At 37.6% G+C, this 18,197-nt stretch overlaps 1 protein-coding gene across 2 annotated transcripts in view; it reads left to right on the forward strand.

Moving 5' to 3' along the window:
* CTBP1 (C-terminal binding protein 1) overlaps positions 1 to 18,197 on the forward strand; it is a 235,768-nt gene that overhangs the window by 48,072 nt on the left and 169,499 nt on the right. For both annotated transcript variants that reach the window (XM_058837314.1, XM_058837313.1), the window contains exon 2: positions 5,959 to 6,117. In XM_058837314.1, coding sequence (XP_058693297.1) covers positions 6,060 to 6,117 — 58 coding nt within the window. In that variant the 5' untranslated portion in view covers positions 5,959 to 6,059. The remainder of the gene's footprint in view (positions 1 to 5,958; positions 6,118 to 18,197) is intronic.

Below are 18,197 nucleotides of genomic sequence, written 5' to 3' on the forward strand. Positions count from 1 at the left end.
TCAGCTTGACGATTCCAGCAGTACCTTTTGAGTGTGTGTTAGTACTAACTTGTTTGTAGTACTAATAGCTAATAACTTACTTCAGTTTTATTTTGCACTTAAGATGTTTTTTGTGCATCCCTGTGGGCTGTAAACCCCACCTTGGCAGGGGCAATCCCTTTTGTAGCTTATCTCTGCATTTCCTGAGAATGTAAGGGTGCCCATGTATTGGAAGGAGCTGCAGCTCCAATCTCGTCCATGTGCTGGCTCCAGAAGTGGCCACTGGTTTGTGCTTGAAGGAATTATCCTGTTCTGCTCTTGCCCTTTTAATGCAGCACCGCATTTCTTGGCAAATGCTGGATGCTGAACTAAACAGACATTTGGTCAGTGGAACACAGTGCAGTCCTTGCTGACTGTGAGAACAAAGCATGTGCTGACATTTTCCCTGCCTTTGGCATTTACCAGCTTATGGATTTCTGACCTGGGTTGGTGTTGTGGCTGTTATTATCAGTGGCCACTGATGTGTTTTCCATAAGCTTGTCTTATCTCTTTTAAGAACCACTTAAGGTTTTGGCATCCACTATACCTGTGACACCAGATGTTACAATTTAATTACATACTCCATGACAGGGCTTCCTGTTGTTTTTAATATTCTGACTTGCTATTTCACTGTGCTCCCCAGACATTGAGTTGAGACATGGAGTGTATTTTATATGCCTTTGCTGTATTCTATTCAGTCATACTGTCTTTAGGCTGGGGGAGTTTTTCAGCAAGCTATTTCATGCTTTGGACCATGGTTATTGCCTGTTCAGGCACTTTTTCTAGTCCTCCATCTTTTTGAGACAGATTCACCTTAGATTTAGGTAATGTCATTAGAATGTTTGGGGTTTTAGTCCTTTCCTGAGTAGATAATGTGTGCTTTGGTGTCTAATTGTCTAATAGCTTCGTTTTTGTGATCAATTTATTGATCTTGAAGCTCCCTGTACAGTTTCTCTTAGACTGTACTGACATCTAATGGTAAGGCAAAGTGGCTTAGCCATACTTAATGCCAAGATAAATTGTATGACAGGCAAATATAATTATATATTTCCATCTTAATTCAGTATTAGATTTCGTAAGACAAGATGGAATAACTTCAATTTTTGCACAAAAAGGCTGACATATACTTTTTCTTCTGGCAATTAATCTCTTTTTGTTCTGCTCAATGTGCCATACTTATTTTTAAGTGTAGCTTAAACCTTTGCAGGAATATTTTTGAGCACAGTGATAGTTTCATACTGCAGAAGTTTTCAGCATAAGTCACAGGATCTTCAGGAAAGGATGTAAGAAGAAAAGCTGTCCTGCTGAACTTCCAAAGAGGACGTTCCAGTGTTGTAGCAGTCCCTGCTGCATTTTGAAGAAATACCCAAATAAAAGTCTTTATCTTCTTTTACTCATCCTCCTATTTGAGGTTCTTCCATATCTTTAATTGAAAAGTTTTCAAACACCAATGGATAAGTACTGTTAAAAAATACTTTTATAAACAGAATATAGAAAGAAAAATAATTCAGATATTTCTCTTTAAATTCCATGTTTAGGTGTAGTACACTATATAATTAAAAAGATGTTAGCATTACTTAATGTCCATTATGAAACACCAGTCCTCTGATCCAAAATTTCTGTTTTATACAGAACTGATATTGCTGCTACTGACATTAGAAAGGTCCAGCTACAAATTGTAGAGCTTTTTAAAGTAGGGTGTTTCTTTCTTACATCATAAACTTTGTTTTTTCTTTTTACGGAGTTAGAGCCCATTTTTTGCCATAGCCTCAGAAAGCTGACTACTTTACTGAGGAAATGCATCTTTAAGTTAATGTTCCAATAACAGAAATTTCTCTTATGTCATTTTACTTTTGTCTCTTCATCAACACAGTTAAATCCTCTCTTTTGCCAAACAAAAGATACTTGTTTTGTACTACAGAAATATTTTGAAATTTAGCTACATTTCCATTTCTTAGTAATGATGTTGAGGTATGGTTGACTTCAATATAATGATTTTTTCATAGTGAGGGTGATGAGACACTGGAACAATTGCCTACAGAAGTGTGGAGACTTCCTTATTGTCTCAAGGCCATGTTGGATGGGGTTTGAACAGCCTGGTCTAGTGGAAGTTGTTCCTGCCCATGGCAAGAGGGTTGGACTAAATAATTTGTTTACTAACTGAAACAAACAGTTACTGCAAAATAAAATGCATAATTATTTAGGAAAATTAAAGTATTTCTAACATGAGGAAAAGCACTTTCATTATATTTACTTATTGCTTCCAGGGCTGTACAGAATGGCCACTTCAGGGCTCAGGAGGTGTGATGGAAAATAGAGATGTTATCAGTTTGGATGGGAAGGAAGGAGAAGCAAAGTGTTAGTCTGGCTTGTCTTGGAAATTTATCCAGTTCTTGATCATCAAAACTGACGACACTGGAATTCGGAAAGGAAACTTAGAGTGTTTATTGTGATAGCATTACATTGTATTTTTTGATAGTTGTTAGTAAAAAGGAAGAATATTTGAATCATTCACTGTAGTTTCAGACAAAGGAGTGCAAGCTGGAATGGCTGAGTTAAGTGAAGGTTGAGATTCCCAAGGGTAACACAGACCTTCATGGCCTTATCCTCTAATAAAACCTGTCTGTTTTGCGAATTTAATTTCTGTTTTGGATTTCTCCAAAATTGCTTCATCTTGTGATTTGGGGTGGCCTACAAATCTCTGCCTGCAACTGACAGTGGGGCAAAGGTAGAAATCAACCTTCTGCACTTCATAGCCTGTGGGTGAAAGTCTGTGCCCAGGAGAGTTTATACTCTGGATGTCTTTGGGAGTGAGGTAAGCAGTGTGAGGTGGTGCAGTTCTTCTGTTCAGATCTAGCTGAAACTGCCTGGTCCACACCTCACTCCCTGATTACACTGATGCAAAGGAAATGCTCCAGGCCCTGGTCTTGTGGAATTTGTCACAACCCACACATACACAGGGTGTGTACAATTAGCCCACTGTTTCGCTCTCTGAAAAAAAAATAATTTCTTAGTTTGCTTCCTTTTCATCCTCTTTCTCTGGAAAAGTCATGGTTTTTGAATGGGCCTTCCTTCAGATCTTCTCACTCACAGCTAATGTTTGTCCTTTATTCATTACCAGTATTATCTAATTTGAAAATTGAATTAAAAGTTGACTTACTTCTTTATCATTTCTGTTTTAGCCTGTAGGATTTTCTCTCTCTGCTAGAAATATGTTGGAGAATCACTTTTCCTTTTTTCTTGAAATCTCAGAGTAAAGCTCTTCCTTTCTTAAGAAAGAGTTAAATGGTCCAGCAATACCCAGAGACATATTCTCTTTAAAAATATACTGGAATCATATGCTTAACTGAAGGAAAAACTCTAATATTGTTTGCAACAGTGTATATTTTGATCTAAAATGCATAGTGCTCAAAAGGGATCTGTGCATTGATGGTATCTCAGATGACTTTGTAGATACTATTTGACATATAATAAGCACTATATGTTCTTAAATTGGATTCTCACTTAACCTTAAAATATTGAACTACAGGAGCCTGGTCTTAAATACTATTTGGTGTTCAGGTTTTTAGATCATCAGGCACTGTGCTTGTGTTTTTAATGAATTTCTCAAATACAATTATTCATGTTGTGGTTTAGCAATTGCAGTAACTAACACTTGCACAATTACAAGGCTTTTGTTTTGCTGGGAAGCGCTTCCCATATCATCATCTGCTCTTTCTGTCAGAACACGATGTGTAATAAAACTGTATGAGGGTTCAACTTAGAATGGTGTTAACATGTTAATTTATTTTTTCTCAATTATTTTTTAAACTTATGACAACTTGCTATCAATAAAATAATGTTAAAACAATGCTTGAAAGCAAAAAAAATCCATGATTTATATGGTACACTTTGAAGCTACTGTAGACAGATAGAAAACATCTGGTGACACTTTCAGTGCTAGGTCAATAGTTACAGATGGTCTGTTCTTCACAGCTGTCATCCAGCTTTGTATGCAGAGTGACTACAGTGGAAAAATCTTTTGCTGAATGAATAAACAAAACAGCGCAAGGAGGCCAGCAGGCCTGTATGTTTCTACAAGATGGGAAATTAAATAAGCTATACAAATTTAAACCAAGACTAGTGTTTAAAATGTTCATTATATTCTGGTTTGGTTTTTATGTTTTAGATCTTTCTATGTGGTAATTGAAGGAAGTAGATTATAAAACAGGAATGATAAGCAAATAAATTAATGACTAGTTTAAGGCAGATTCTGTGCACAGGTTTGGGGTGTTGGCTTAAGCCAAGGCTGGTGGTTATGTAGTTCTATACTTACATAGTTGGCTTTTAAGATTATAAAATGCATGTTAGATTTGATGTAATGCTTGTGCAGTCTTATAGCACAGCCACGTTCAGTTATTGAAGAACATTGTATTTTGGAAGAATATCAATTTTGAGAAACTTAAAAGTGAATTGCTAAAATGGCAAGAGTCTTTGTTTTTTAAAAAGAAGAAAAAAAAAGGGATTCTGCATTCCTCATAAATTTTTCTTCTCCCCTTCATGATGTGATATTACATTCAGCTGGAGTCACCCACTGTGCAAAACAGCGGAAGAATCTTGTATTGGAGGATAAAGAGGTGTGGAGGGGAAGTGAAGAGGATGATGAAGTGAATGAAGAGTTAAAAGCATGATGAATGTTGCATATTAACTTCATTTTAATTTTTTAAAAAAGCACAAAAAGGAACTTTACTAAAAGTCCAAGCAGGGCAGTAAAGATACTTAGTTTAAATGCAAATGTGAAGTTCTTGATATTCAAAATATTTTTCTTTATAATTTCACTTGAAGTTCATGAATCTTGATGATATGTTAATGAAATGTGCTTATGTTTGGTTTTAGTGCAGTTCAGCCTCTCGAAAGAAGCAAGCAGATTTCTAGGTTCAGTCACTTGTAAGGCCATTTAATCCTATCCACTGATGTTGAAAGCTGCTGGGCAGAAATAAAAAGAAACAGGGAGGTTGATTATTTGGCTCATTTTAGTGTGCACAGTGCTTGTACTACAGTGTGCTCTGTGTTTGTTTCTCAAAGTCTACTCAGATATTGAAAGGTGAATAAAAGTGGTGCTCTGATGATGCTTTTTAGAGCATCTGTATCCGTAGTTTTACCACATCCACTTGCTTGTGTGCATTTTATATTCTGCTATGATTAGGTTCTCATTGAGGGATTTTTCCTTCTCCATCCCCATCCCCCCTTCCCACTTCTCAGTGCTTTGGCTTTAAATGCAGCCTGCTTGTTGCAATGCCTTTATGCTGCCTTGCCCAGCTCCACGGTATCTGAAAAGTGCCTGGCTGTATCTGCTGCCAAAGAGCTTTGCCTAGTCATGCATAACCTGCTCCAAATGCCATTTACTTGATAGAGATGTTGGCATTCTCTGTTGTCACCGGGATGTGCTTCCCCGTGCCTGTGCCTCTTGACTTGGTTTCCTTCAACTTCCAAGCTGAAACCCTGAATTATGTTATCATCAAGAGCCTGAAAGTTAGTAGTGAAAGGAGTATTTTCTCTCACTGTGAGCTTTGTGGTGCAAAGTTGTGGCTTTCCAATTTCATCTCAGGTGAACATGTTTCTGTCAATTTATAGGAATATGGACCTGTGCCTGCCCAAGGTGCCTGCATGAGTTCGTGGTTTGTTGAGTGGAAGGGCAGAAAAGTGTTTGCCAGTGAAAAGGCAGAGAGCAGCAGCTGTCCTGGAACATTTCCAGACTGGCTGGTCCGAGCTGTGCCGTGTGCTGTGTATCTCTGTGCTTAGAAGACAGTTTGCTGTGAAATAAATACCAGTTTACCTAATATGATTTAAGAACTTTGTGGGGTTTTTTAAAATTCTTTAGATTACTTACAGATAATTTCTGATCATCTGGGCAAAGGTGCCAAAAACGACATATTTTAAAGTTTATCTTTCTGTTCACAGGTAGAAATAAGCTTATAAAAGACCCAGCATTTCTACCTGGTGGCTGGCGTGAGAAGAGCATCACCAAGCTGTGTGGGGACGTTCTTTGAGCTTCCACTTTTATGTCTCTAATGGACAAACACAAAGTGAAGCGGCAACGTCTGGATCGCATATTTGAAGGTTAGACATTTCAGTTTCTAATGTTAACTGTCTTAGTTTTGTGGAATACTGGTATTTTCTTTTGGTCATTCTGTGTATTTTTAATTGAGTTTTAGTTCCTGTTGAATGTCCTGTTGAAATTGAATGTGCAAAAATGCTGGGTTTTGGGTGGAAACGGATCTAGACAAATAAAAGAAACTAGTCTATAACCTATTATACAGTTGAGTTGGTTTTCACCTTAGCATTTACAGCATTCTACCCAAACACTGTAAATGATTGTAGATTTATATAAAACAACAATTGCAGAAGGGCAAGATGACCACATAGTGCTCTCAGGGCTCTTTCTCGCTACAGGCTTGCTTCATGTAGTTTGATTTAACAGCTTGTATCTGATCCTTGAAAGGAAGTAAAAAGTCAGATGAAAACAAAACAAAAATTGCAGGAGACCCCCAAATGTTAAATGAGTATTAATAAAAATTGCATGAATTCTAGTGAAAGGAGTTGTAATCATTTCAGTCTGTCCTTTTACCGTAGGTCACATATGATGAATTGCATGTTCCTGCTATTCTCTCCAAAAGAGCTTTTAGAGCTGGTATGAAAACAGGTCAAGGGATAAGTTGTACTGTTTTTAAGAATATACATGAATGGTCTGGACTAAATTAATTTTTATATTAAAATGTTAGTTTCTCACTAAAAGGCAAGGGAATAATTAATTTCTTTTTGACATGATGTGAGACAGTGTACAGACTGGTGCGCATATGGTCTCTGCAACATATTAAATGATGTAAACTGGAGGTGAAACCTTTGCCTCCTCCACATGTTGGTCTTGAGACCCTTTCCCAGCAGCTGTGTTGTGTGAGGAGTCCCTGGCAGTGGATTTTTACCCCTTTCTTTGTGCCAATGTGAGTGTGACTCTACCATGAGCTACATTAAGAAGTTGACTCCTATGAAAACCTTTTGTTGGCATATTTTCCATTTAGGTAAATTCCTCAGTCCAGGTTCAGCTGACGGAGCAGTTGCATGGAAGGGGCAGTTGGAAAAGCTCAGTGGGGTTGCTGGGACTGTTTAGCCTAATGTAGCCAGAGAAAGGGACATTTCATCCAAATATCAAAGGATGCAGCTCCACATTTGGTGTGGGTGATGAATCTCCTTGTCAGTCTAAAACTGACCAAGCCTACCCATGGTTGCCAGGTCCAGGATGTTACTGTGTCCCACCTAGACTGCCTGGCCAAGGGGCTAGTTGATCCTTCTCACTGGAGACTGATCCCTGCTCAGAGAAATGGGGAACTGACTGCAGAGGATGATGAAATTGGGAAGGCTGCCCCATTTTCTGTGTGTCTCTAGAACCGACCTGCGAGTGTGCAGGCTCCTCTTCTCTGCTCCCAGTCTCAGCTTCCCATCCTAGAGTTTCTGAATCCAACTCTTCAATAAAAAATGGAAAAATATAAACTTTTTTTGCCTCTGTTAGTCAGCTGAACTGACAAGTTGTGAAGAAGAATGACAAACCTGTCCCTTTTGATGGCAGCCAGCAGTTAGAGCAGCTCAGCCCACTCAGTGCAACTTCAGCCTCCTTATAGACTTATTATATTGAGCAACAGAGCAACGTAAGAGGCAGAAAGTCTGTGATGACGTGGGAAGGAACATTACCAGGGATAGAGGTGACAGACCAGCAGCCACTGTGACTGAAATAGCAGTGGCTTCCCCCAGGCTTTGTGCTCACATCCAGTGATGCTGTTTAATCAGTGCCTTTTGTCTGGTCTGTTTGTCCCTGCCCTGCACAATTCACTGCATCCATCCTATGGCAAAATCTTTGTGGCCATGCAGTGGAGGGCATTGATCCACTTGAAAAGTAATGTAGGAAAATAAGGGGTTTTTTAGCCACCTCTCTGCTTCCTTAATCCCATTTACCAAGTAGCCAGGTTGGGAAAATAGAGTGGGAAGGCTAGGCAGAAGATGATCAGGAAGAGAGGGGATAAAACAACAGATATGGATACATGCTTGAAATTTTATGGCTATGGGAACCCAATTTGGCTCCCAAGTGTTGGAACTGTGTTCTGATCTTGTGTGTCTATATGTTCAAATGTTCTTTGAGGCTTGTAAGCACATTTCCCTGTCTGGTAATTTCAAAATAGCATCAAAAGGGGTAAAAACTAGGGGGGATTGGTTTGTTTTATAATGGCTTTTTTTCTACATATGGTCCTGTTCAGGTTTAAAAATTAATTTTGCAGAATTGTTTTCTGATATATGTGCCTTTCATAACACAACCTAAATATTTTATATTTTAGAAATATGTGTGATGTTTTACAAAGCTCAGGGAATGTAATGAGCTGTAGAGCTATTAAAGGTGGTTTATCTTCTTGGTCAGCTTTTCTGTTCATCAGTTTGTGCATTGCTTTCTTCTCTTGAACTTTCCCTTAGAAGAGAATATTTTAAAGATGTGCTTTATTTGTATTGCAAGTTCACTTAAAAATAAGCTGTAATAACTTACTAACTGCACTATGTATTTTTTCATGAATTCTTGAACATAATGTAGCTTAATGCAGCTGAGTAAGTGATTTTGTCACTGAGGTACCTATGATTCCCTTTGATGATTACTTAAATATGAAATGGAATATTTGCTTTTAATCCCAAAGCTGTTTGCAATTATATTTTTTGTGCACATTTCAATGTTCTGCTATTGAAGACTATCCCTTAAAAAAAGCCAGGTATTAAATTCTGGTTTCTAACTTCCACAGTAACTGTGAATTTTGCTTAGGCATAAGGACATGATTCGAGGCACTCTGAGATGCTAATATTCAACTCACTTCACAATTTGTAAAATAACATTTAGGACTCTTCCCTTGGAGATAAATGGTATCAAGACATGTGAAGGATTAATTAGTTACTGATTATATTGTTCTTTGTCCCCCTCTCCGGTGAGGCTGGTGATTGCAAAGCATAATTATAGTAGTATACATTTGGCAGAACAGTTGGAAGTGTCACAGTGCAAAAATAAAATGTGTTCATTTTGTGGGTAATTTGGAAAATTCAAAATGTTTTTGGCATTTTGAAAAGTTGTTATCTCTAATTAAGGTATTATTGTGCTTTATATTGTAACAAACTGTAAACAATGCTGTTTATTTGCTTATATTCTAGAAATCTTTAATTAAATGCGTGTATGTTTTACTGACCATTGCTTGGCAGTTACCTTGGGATGTCTGACCTCTGTTGCATTTGCTGGGTGCTAATAGATGAAGCAGGAAGGAACAGAAGGTGATGCATGCAGGGGGAATGTCTGAATTGTCTGTGAGCGGGTTTGGTGAACACTGTGAATGATTTTTAAATACATTACTTTGGCTGCCTGAGCACTGTATATTTATTATAAACTGCCCTTGGTGGGTATCCAAGCTTTAGGGAGCGCTGCTGGAGGAAGAAAGGGGCTTCTCTCATTTCTTCTTGCTTGTTTGCACAGGTATTAGGGATTACAGTACAGCACAATGCTGGAAATGGAACTGGAAAATTGAGAGTGACTTTCCCAATTAGGTAATTGCTTGAAACCAGGAATTTCTTCCCAGAGCACCTCATGTGATATTTACACAGCAAAGACTGCAACATGTGCCAAGTACAAGTCTGTGAAGACCCTGTCTGTCCCCAGACAGATGTTGGGGTTTTTTTTCCCTTCTGGTTTTGATGAAACAAAAAGCATCTTGGCACTCAGAATGCTCAAACAATCATTTCCTTTTTTTTTTTTTTTCCTTTTTGGATTAATGTTCTTTGTATGCATGTTTCTTCATCTTTTTAAAAAGTACCCAGAAGAAAACTTGGAATGTATGTTAGCTATTTTAACAGTGATGCTTTATTACCTAAGAAATGAAGAATTGGCCAGGATTGTAAATTGGAAAAGAAAGTGCATATTAATGGGATGAATTTCTGAAATTTCAGATAAAATCTCTCATCTTTGCTTTTATGAAGGGCAGCCTTTCTTTGGGAAGGTTTGATTACTGGCAAATACCCAAGTGTGATGCACTTTGAAGGACAATAAAAGTGCACGATAAATTAATAGCTTCTTTTCAAGGATGTGGCCTGGTCTTTCTTTCCCTATAAGGAAACATCTGTGTTTTTAGAGCTCCTTTTTTCTGCTTGAGATTTAATAAGATGCATCTTCAGTTCATAGTTGATGTGGAGTATGTTGATGGTTCCAGGAGGAATGCAGAGGAGAAAAACCAGCTTTGGATTGAATTTGGTTGTCTTCCCAAATTGATAGAGAAATCTTGTAAAAAAAGAGTAACTTAATTAAAAGAAAAATGCATTCACTTTCCTGATTTCTTTTTCTTGTGTGTGTAATAGCATGGCTTCTCAACAAGTGGGAAGTACTGGAGTGACAAATACCAAGTGTTTTTTCATGACCATTGGTGGATCCTATCTAGTTTGTGTAAACTGTGATTTAACCCCTTGCGGTTGTGCGTGAGGCAATTAAGTTTTCTGCATATTAATAAGAAGATGGCCTACTTTGGCAAGGTCTGGGCTTTCCCTGAATTTCAAAAAGAATTTTTTACTAAAGCTGGTCTGTACCATGTAAGTTGATCTGTAAATAAGAGGAAGGAGGAATAAATGTTTCCAGGCAGTGAGTGCCCTTAGCTCTTTCTTATATAAGTGGGAATTGCAGATGTCAAGTTCTTTGGAGAACAAGAGCTACCAGTTTTCTTAACTGCCATCCAAATTCAAACATGTTCTTCCTTGTCTCACTTGCAACAGATACTGGAGAAAAAGGAAAGGAAATAATAAAATGCACAGGCAATGGTAAATCAAATAGTACTTTAGAGAGCTTTCTTCCTGTGTACTGATCTTAGTTCTGGGCATACTTAATATGCCAAATGTTTCTTAAAAAGGGATTAATGGGCTGCCCTCATTGCTTGGTGTCTTTGACAGACTTCAGAAGGCAGCTTAGTCAAGGGTTAGGGCAGCAGAGGGAGCTAAAAGATTCCTAATATTTTATCATTTGTTTCCTAAGTCAAAGTAGCTTCTTTATAAAGTACCAATTAACCTTTGCAAAAATGTGATTTTCTAACCTTAAGTGCCTTCAGCAAATACATAAGGATTTAAACTGGAGTAAATTCCTTTTCTTTGTAGCAATCCAGTATAAATTAAATTAGGAATCAGATAGTAAGAGCTACTAAAATCTTTCTGCAGGAACAGCCATCAGACCTTTCAAGTGTAGCAAATGGGTGTTTGAGCAAACAGAGTTTTCTATGAATAGCCTATAGAAGAATATTCTATAAGTAAACTAATTTCCATTCAGATACAAGTATTTTAACATAAAAATTCACACTTTGGTGCATTGCATGCAAGCATGTTTTAACAATTCAACACTGTTTTTCTGTGTTTTGTTTGTAAAAACTTTGCAAGTATTTTTGAACATGCTAATACAGAGAATTAGGTAAAAGTTGCCTTCAAGGAATGGGGAGGGTATACTAAGATAAATATTATTAAAATAATATTAAATTATTAAATATATTAAATAATATATTATTAAAATAATAACAAATGGTGCTACAGGAATCTCAATGTAACAAGATTATTTGCCTCTTTCCAAAGGAAAATTATCTGTATATTTGGGTTATTTTTACTCTACTGCAAAAGCATCCTTTATCTCATTAGAATTATAGTGTAAATGCCTTATGCACAGGCTTGTGCTTGGTTTTGGGCTTTGTCCTTAATGTCAGTATTTGCAGTGTGAAGTGTTTTTTAGCTTTCTTTTGGCTTCCTACAGTAACTTGCATCTGCATCTTCACCTAGACAGGCTTTGGATTTGCATCCACTTAAGTACTGCAATGTTGCAGAGGTATTACAGTAACAGTGCAAGTTGTATGAAAAGAGAATTGGCTTAGAAGCTCATTTTGCTCTAAATGATGCTAAATAGTAGCTGCTGCTGAAAAGCATTATTTCAGTAACAAAATTTGAGCGGGGAAAAAAAATCTAAGGAGAAAAGAATCTGAGAATTTTAAGTTTTGCTGAAATGTTCATGTCACTGATTTAAGCTATGAATGTTGTAAAGAAGAGCTGCAATTTTGTGGTGTCCAGCATCATGCATTTATCACATTTGTGATGTGTTGTCACATTTTGATTGGTATATTAAAATAAAATACACTGTTCAGTTATGACAGCAGCTATGTTCAGCTGTGATCCATCCAGAAAGTTGCTTCTTGACACTGTAGTAAAGTAAAAATAATTTCCCTTAATGGTAGTGTCAAATACAGTGTAAAATACAGAAAATAATATAGCATGACACTGGTTTTACAGGGTTGTATTAATTGTATTTGTAGTATCAGATACTTGAGTCAGAACCCTGTACAAAACCACACCTCATCCTCTAAGTCCTGAATAATCTCCAGAGAATTTATTCCTCCTATTCTTCTATTAATAAAAATATTTTCAGGCTAGATATTCAGCTTTTATACAGTACAGATGAGTGCCTGGTAAAAATTTTAAAAGCTTTAGAAGTCTTAAGTACTTGATGGTAATATGTACTTATTTCTGCCTGGGGTCAGGGAAGATGCTCTGATGTTGCTTTACACTGCGCTCTGGAAAACTGAACTGTACAAAGATTAAGTGTCTAGGTAAACATACTGAAAAATTTACATAGTCATCTAATTAAAGCAGTCATGTTCAGCTTTCACAGAGGCAGTTCCCATCCTCAGGGAAGTGCAGTCTGAGATGCAAAAAAGGATTTTATTTTGTTTCCTCCCTTAGTGCAGTCAGGATGGGAGTGTGATTATGCAAGTGGAAACAAGAAAATAAAAGCAGAGACAATCTTTTAGTGCTGGAGGCTTCTGCTGCTCCATTCTTGTGTCCTGGTTCCAGGAGGTCAATATTGATCTTGAAAGGGCCTCTCCTTAAACAGAAGGAGTTGCATGGAGGCTTTGCCAGGGAGGAAGTATCTAGCAGAGATGTCCCTCCTCATGAGAGAAGTCATTGTGGTCTGATGGGCAGGTCATTTGGAGTTAAGAAACCTGTGTTTTATCTTGTAGCTCTGCTGAAGTCAGGCAGCAGCTTAGAAAAGCCAAAAACATCCTTCTTTTTCTGTGGCAGAAAACAGTCAGAGACATTCTGGGATATAAATAGCAGCAGGCTGTTGTAATACTCTTGGAATCCTTTTAAAACATGAGGCTTTGCTAATTGTGAAAATACCTGGCACTTGCTGCAGGTGAAAACACACCCTTTGGTACCGCTGGAGAACTCTGCAGTGGTTTGTGGCCCTGCTCAGATACCTAAATAAAAAGGTTCCTCTTTCCACCCTTTCCTATGAGAACTACATCTAAATTGCTTGTGACTTTGAGCAGATGTATTTGGGATATTTTAAAACTAGAAATTAGCTGTTAAAAATTATTCATGTTTCTCTTTCCCCTGATGCTTATTTTTCAAAGTATCCTCCCATGCACTGAATTTTCAAACCTTTCATTCTGCCAATTAACTGGAGACACAGCAAAAAAGCACACCAAAAATTACAGGCAGCGGCAGCAGGAGAGCAAAAGGGGAAGAGTAAAGACTCTTTATTCTTTTGATCCTACCTGTATTTTTCAGAAAGTTTCCTTGTGTGCTAGATAATGACACTCAAATACAATTAGACTATGACTCCTGCTAATAGGTAATCAAGAATAATTATAAGTTTTAATTAAATACACGATAAATGCCTCTTTTTGTCAAGGAGTGCGCATTTGAAGAAATAGTTTTATTAAGTGCTAAGAAAACTTTTTCCCAGACAATTTTATCACTATTTCTTGTTCCCTGCTGTTCCTTTCTGTCTTGAAGATTGCATCAGTCACACGCATGTGGTTTTTTCCTGGGTATCAAATACCACTTGGGCAGGTGTTACTTAATTTCCACAACATCTGCCAGTCATTTTTGGTGGTTGTTGTTAGTTTAGCTAACCTGCAGATGGTCATGTTTGCCCGTTAGTGCAGTGCTCCACACGCTCCCATGCGTGTTCTCCAAGTGCTGTCCTGCACTTCCATGCAGGCATCATCAATTTATCAAACTCAAATAATTTAGTAACAGTTACATTTTCTTGCATTAAACAAAAGCAGCTGCGCTCTAGCTATCCTTATCTGCATGAATGCATAGATTGTAAAGGGCTTTTCTGACAAACAAGACAGAAGTTTAGAATTTCAAACTGGAATTTAGGGCATGTAAGTCAGAATGAGTCGACACTGATGTTTAGAAACAATATAATAATGCAGAGAATGAATTAGTTACCATAGTAACTGCTTTGTTTTAATAATTTGGTGGGGCAATGAATAGAAGGAGCTCAGAAAGAACTAGTATCACTCTTAATTACATGTTGTGCAACGAGAGAGGTTTTGTTCATTAATAGTGGAAATTAATTTGATTTTATAACAGATTGAAGAATGAATGTATAAGTTTTACTTTGGAAAGGCAATAAGAATGATTTACAGGTTTTTTTTATTCTTATTTTTTCTACCCCCTGGGAAAAATATAATCACATTTTACATTTTATTATGGCAATGCAGATTATTGATTTCTTAACAATAAAACATGCTCAGTATATTGCATTGTAAGCGTGGCTTCAATCTGTGTGCTGTGATTTGTTGCCTGGCAGTTGTTGGCAGCCTAGCAACATGCTTCAGTCCAGATCTGCAGAAGGATGTAGACACCCAAAGTTAGGAAGTACAGGGAAGGCAGGTTTCTCAGCACTTCAAAACCCATCTAAAATCATCAGTACCTTGAAATCCCTTTGTACTTTATGGATGAAATTCAAGTACATTCCACACTTTCAAGATCACAGAATCACAGAACGGCTTGGAAGGGACCTTAATGATCATCTCATTCCAACCCCTCTGCCATGGGCAGGAACACCTTCCACTAGACCAGGTTGCTCCAAGTCCTGACCTTGTTAGTTTTCTTTCCTCTTGCAGGTTTGAGCAGTTTCGTGTGCGTTTTGTGCATAAGACAAGGCAGGATCCTCAAACTGAATGAGCTCTTTTGGAGGCAGATGCAGAGCGAGCAAAAGCCTCCTGTGATGGGAGGCAGCACGAGTCAGCTGGAGCCTGTTTTACAGAAAGATGGAGGCACAGCGGTGCTTTACTCCAGAATTTCGTGTGAACTGCGTGTCCCAGCGCCTCTCGCGGACGCCTCTGTGCTGACGAGGCCGTGTCTGGACACTGGCAGGTCTCATGGAAGGGATTACTGCTGATGTCCAACTGGAGCCTTTCACAGGGCACAGCCTCTAATTTGTGTCTGCTTTCTCATCTGGTGCCCTTTTTTTTAATTCTCCTTGAGACTACTGGCAGCTTTTGGCTGAAATTTGCTGGTGAGTTAAAGATTTAATTACGGAGGGCCCAGCAGGTAGATGGACAGACACAATTAGGTGAGCCTGGCTTCCTTTGAAAATCTGTCTGAAAGGTGCTTAGGTACTGCAGACAGAAATAAGAAATGCCACCTGATTACTCCTTGGCCGAGGAAGTGATGTCTATCACCAGACCCAAATCATGTTCTCTCCCTAGACCAGGGAGTCTTAAAGTTAATTCTCAAAGCACTGCTCTTTATAGTGGTTCCTCAATAGGTAAAGATGTCTTCCCAGGAACAGGGAAACTTTCTGTTCCAGGTTAGCATCAATCCAAAGCTGATTATTTTTTTTGAAGGGAGGTTTGTTACCCTTTCTGTGTTTGCTGCTGTGTGCTGGGTAATGCAAGCTCAGCTCGTTGTGTCAGGGGATAAAAAAAAGGAATAACTAAGCTCAGTAATGACTCAGGAAGGGAAATTCAAGCTTCTCTGTTTCTAGTGCTTCTGTGTGTGTACATTTTGGAATGAGATTAAAAACTGTGGCTTGTTTCTTCTCTTTGAGGTGAGTGCCCCCATCACTGGGCTATTCATGTCCTTGACACCTCCTCTCTAGTCTCATAAGAAACTTGCCCTAAAAAAATATTTCTAAAAGCTGTGTATCATATCTCCAGACTATCTTTTCTTCCTTCTTCCCTTATCTTTTAGCTGTATCTAAGTAAAATTAAATTGTGATGTTTTTGAAACCCTAACTTGGTTTGAACTTTCCTTGGTACCTAATCCTTCACTAGAATTCTGAAATGTTTGTTAATATAATCTTAAAGTTTACAAAATCCTTTCCTGTTTAATTTTTGTGTGTCAGTCTGTGAAACTTCTCAAAATGTCAGATGATTAGATGTGTTTTGCCCCCTGTCCAAGATGTTGATGGAGGGAAGTAAAAGGAAGTTCATTCCAGAGCTGCAAACATACAACAAAGAATTTTTTAGTCATTTGCTTCCTTTTATCTGTGTTAGCCATAAATGAGTGGTTATTTTATAGGTTCCTTGTGATTACAGTAATCAAGAACACAACTGTATCCTGAAATAGTTGGTGAAAGAAATTTTACAGCAACTCCTGAAAGGTGCTGGTATACCAAGACCAGCCCTGGTGCATCTGATAGTGTGTGGTCTTGCAATCAAATGTGGTCTTTAGCTGCAATTCTGAGTCTCATTTTCTTTGTTTTTCTGCTTCTCTTTTCTAATGAGGGAATAAAATAATTTTTGTTTCATTCCTGCTTTTCTAATGTTTCTTAAATTATTCTTTGTGATATGGGTTTGGTTTTTTTTTGCTTGGTGATACACAAGTGTATTTCCACTGAAATTCATTAGCATTAAATGTTAATTTTTTCATTTAATGATCAACTCTGTGCCATTCACTCTGATTTTATTTGCATTAGTCTTTTATGAATGGAGACACCTCCAAATATGTTCCTAAAATCATAGTTTTCCACATAGCTTCAAATTATTTAACAGTTTACTGAGGGATCACTTATGGAAAGCACTCCTGCCCTGCCTTGAAGTTGTGGATTCCTCCTTTTTAAAAGAAATACCAATGGGGTTTTCATGTCAGCTCTCCTGGTGGTGCCAAAGGCTTGTTGGATACAAGCTTTGGTCTTTGCTGAGCCATGAAGTGCTCCAGAGGGATGATTGACTCCTACCTCCTAGTACAATCATCTAATTGGAAAACATGCTTGTTGAATAAAGTTTGTTGGATTGTTCTAGATAAAAACCTTGCATTTTATGCAGTTTTAAAAGCTCTCTTTTAAAATTATTTATGAAGCAGGCTTGTAACTTAGCTTAAACTTGCTTTAACTTACAGTCAGGTTTATCCTTTTGCATTGATAAAATTTGACAGAAAATTTTTCTGCTAGGAGGATGGAGTTCAAAGTTTAAAAAGGTAGCTTAGCCTCATTATACAAGTCAATTATGAATGTTCAATTTAACAGGAAAGAGTTGTACTAATAATTGTGCTAATTGAGCCCAGTTGGCTCATACAAGAGTACACTGTTATATTTTGGAGTACTTACTTTTAATAACTTCATGCATCTCTTAAAATTCCTTTTGAGTACATGTGAATACCCATACACAATACAGATCACTCGAAATGCAATCAAATATTTTGTATCCAAAAATGAGCTATTTAATTTGTCAACCTTGTTTAAACAGGTAGTTAGGGAATTCCTGCACCTGATTCCTCAGTCTTGGAGTAGCTGTGACCTCTAGTTTGCCTCATGTTTGTGCCCATTCTTTCTTTTGTATCCCTTGTTTAGTTCTTTGGTCTGGATGCAGTTTGTATCTGTTCTCCCTTTTGTTTTCTCTTGATGCCTGAGTGTGGCAGAGTTTGTTGTTTTATCAAAGCTGGACTCTGGTTTCTGGAATTCTTTGCCTGTTTGCAACAATTCCATAGGCCAGAACTGCCACAAGGTACAGAAATTAAAGGCTTATCAGCATTTCTCCACAGGATCACAGAGGTATATTTTCTGTTGAAAATCTTTCTTTAATTTGGTATTTTAGTTCAACTACATTACACCCAGCATAAAAGGAGGTTGATTTATTGGTTGCAATTAATTTAAAAGGCTGCTGAATACTCCCTGCTTCCTTCTGCAGTATAAGTGGCTTTTTTGATATTTTGGTAAGTTTTCAAATGTAGCTGAAGCATGGGACATACCCTGACTTAGGCTGCCAGGTTTACAGATGCCAGTGTTTTTATAAACCTTAAATTGTCTTTTGAATAAAGACTTCATAAAATAGTAGAAGCTGAGTTTTCATGATTTGTAGAAAGTCCAA

Source organism: Poecile atricapillus, chromosome 4 (genome assembly GCF_030490865.1).
Source record: "Poecile atricapillus isolate bPoeAtr1 chromosome 4, bPoeAtr1.hap1, whole genome shotgun sequence".
In the NCBI taxonomy this organism is placed as follows: Eukaryota; Metazoa; Chordata; class Aves; order Passeriformes; family Paridae; genus Poecile; species Poecile atricapillus.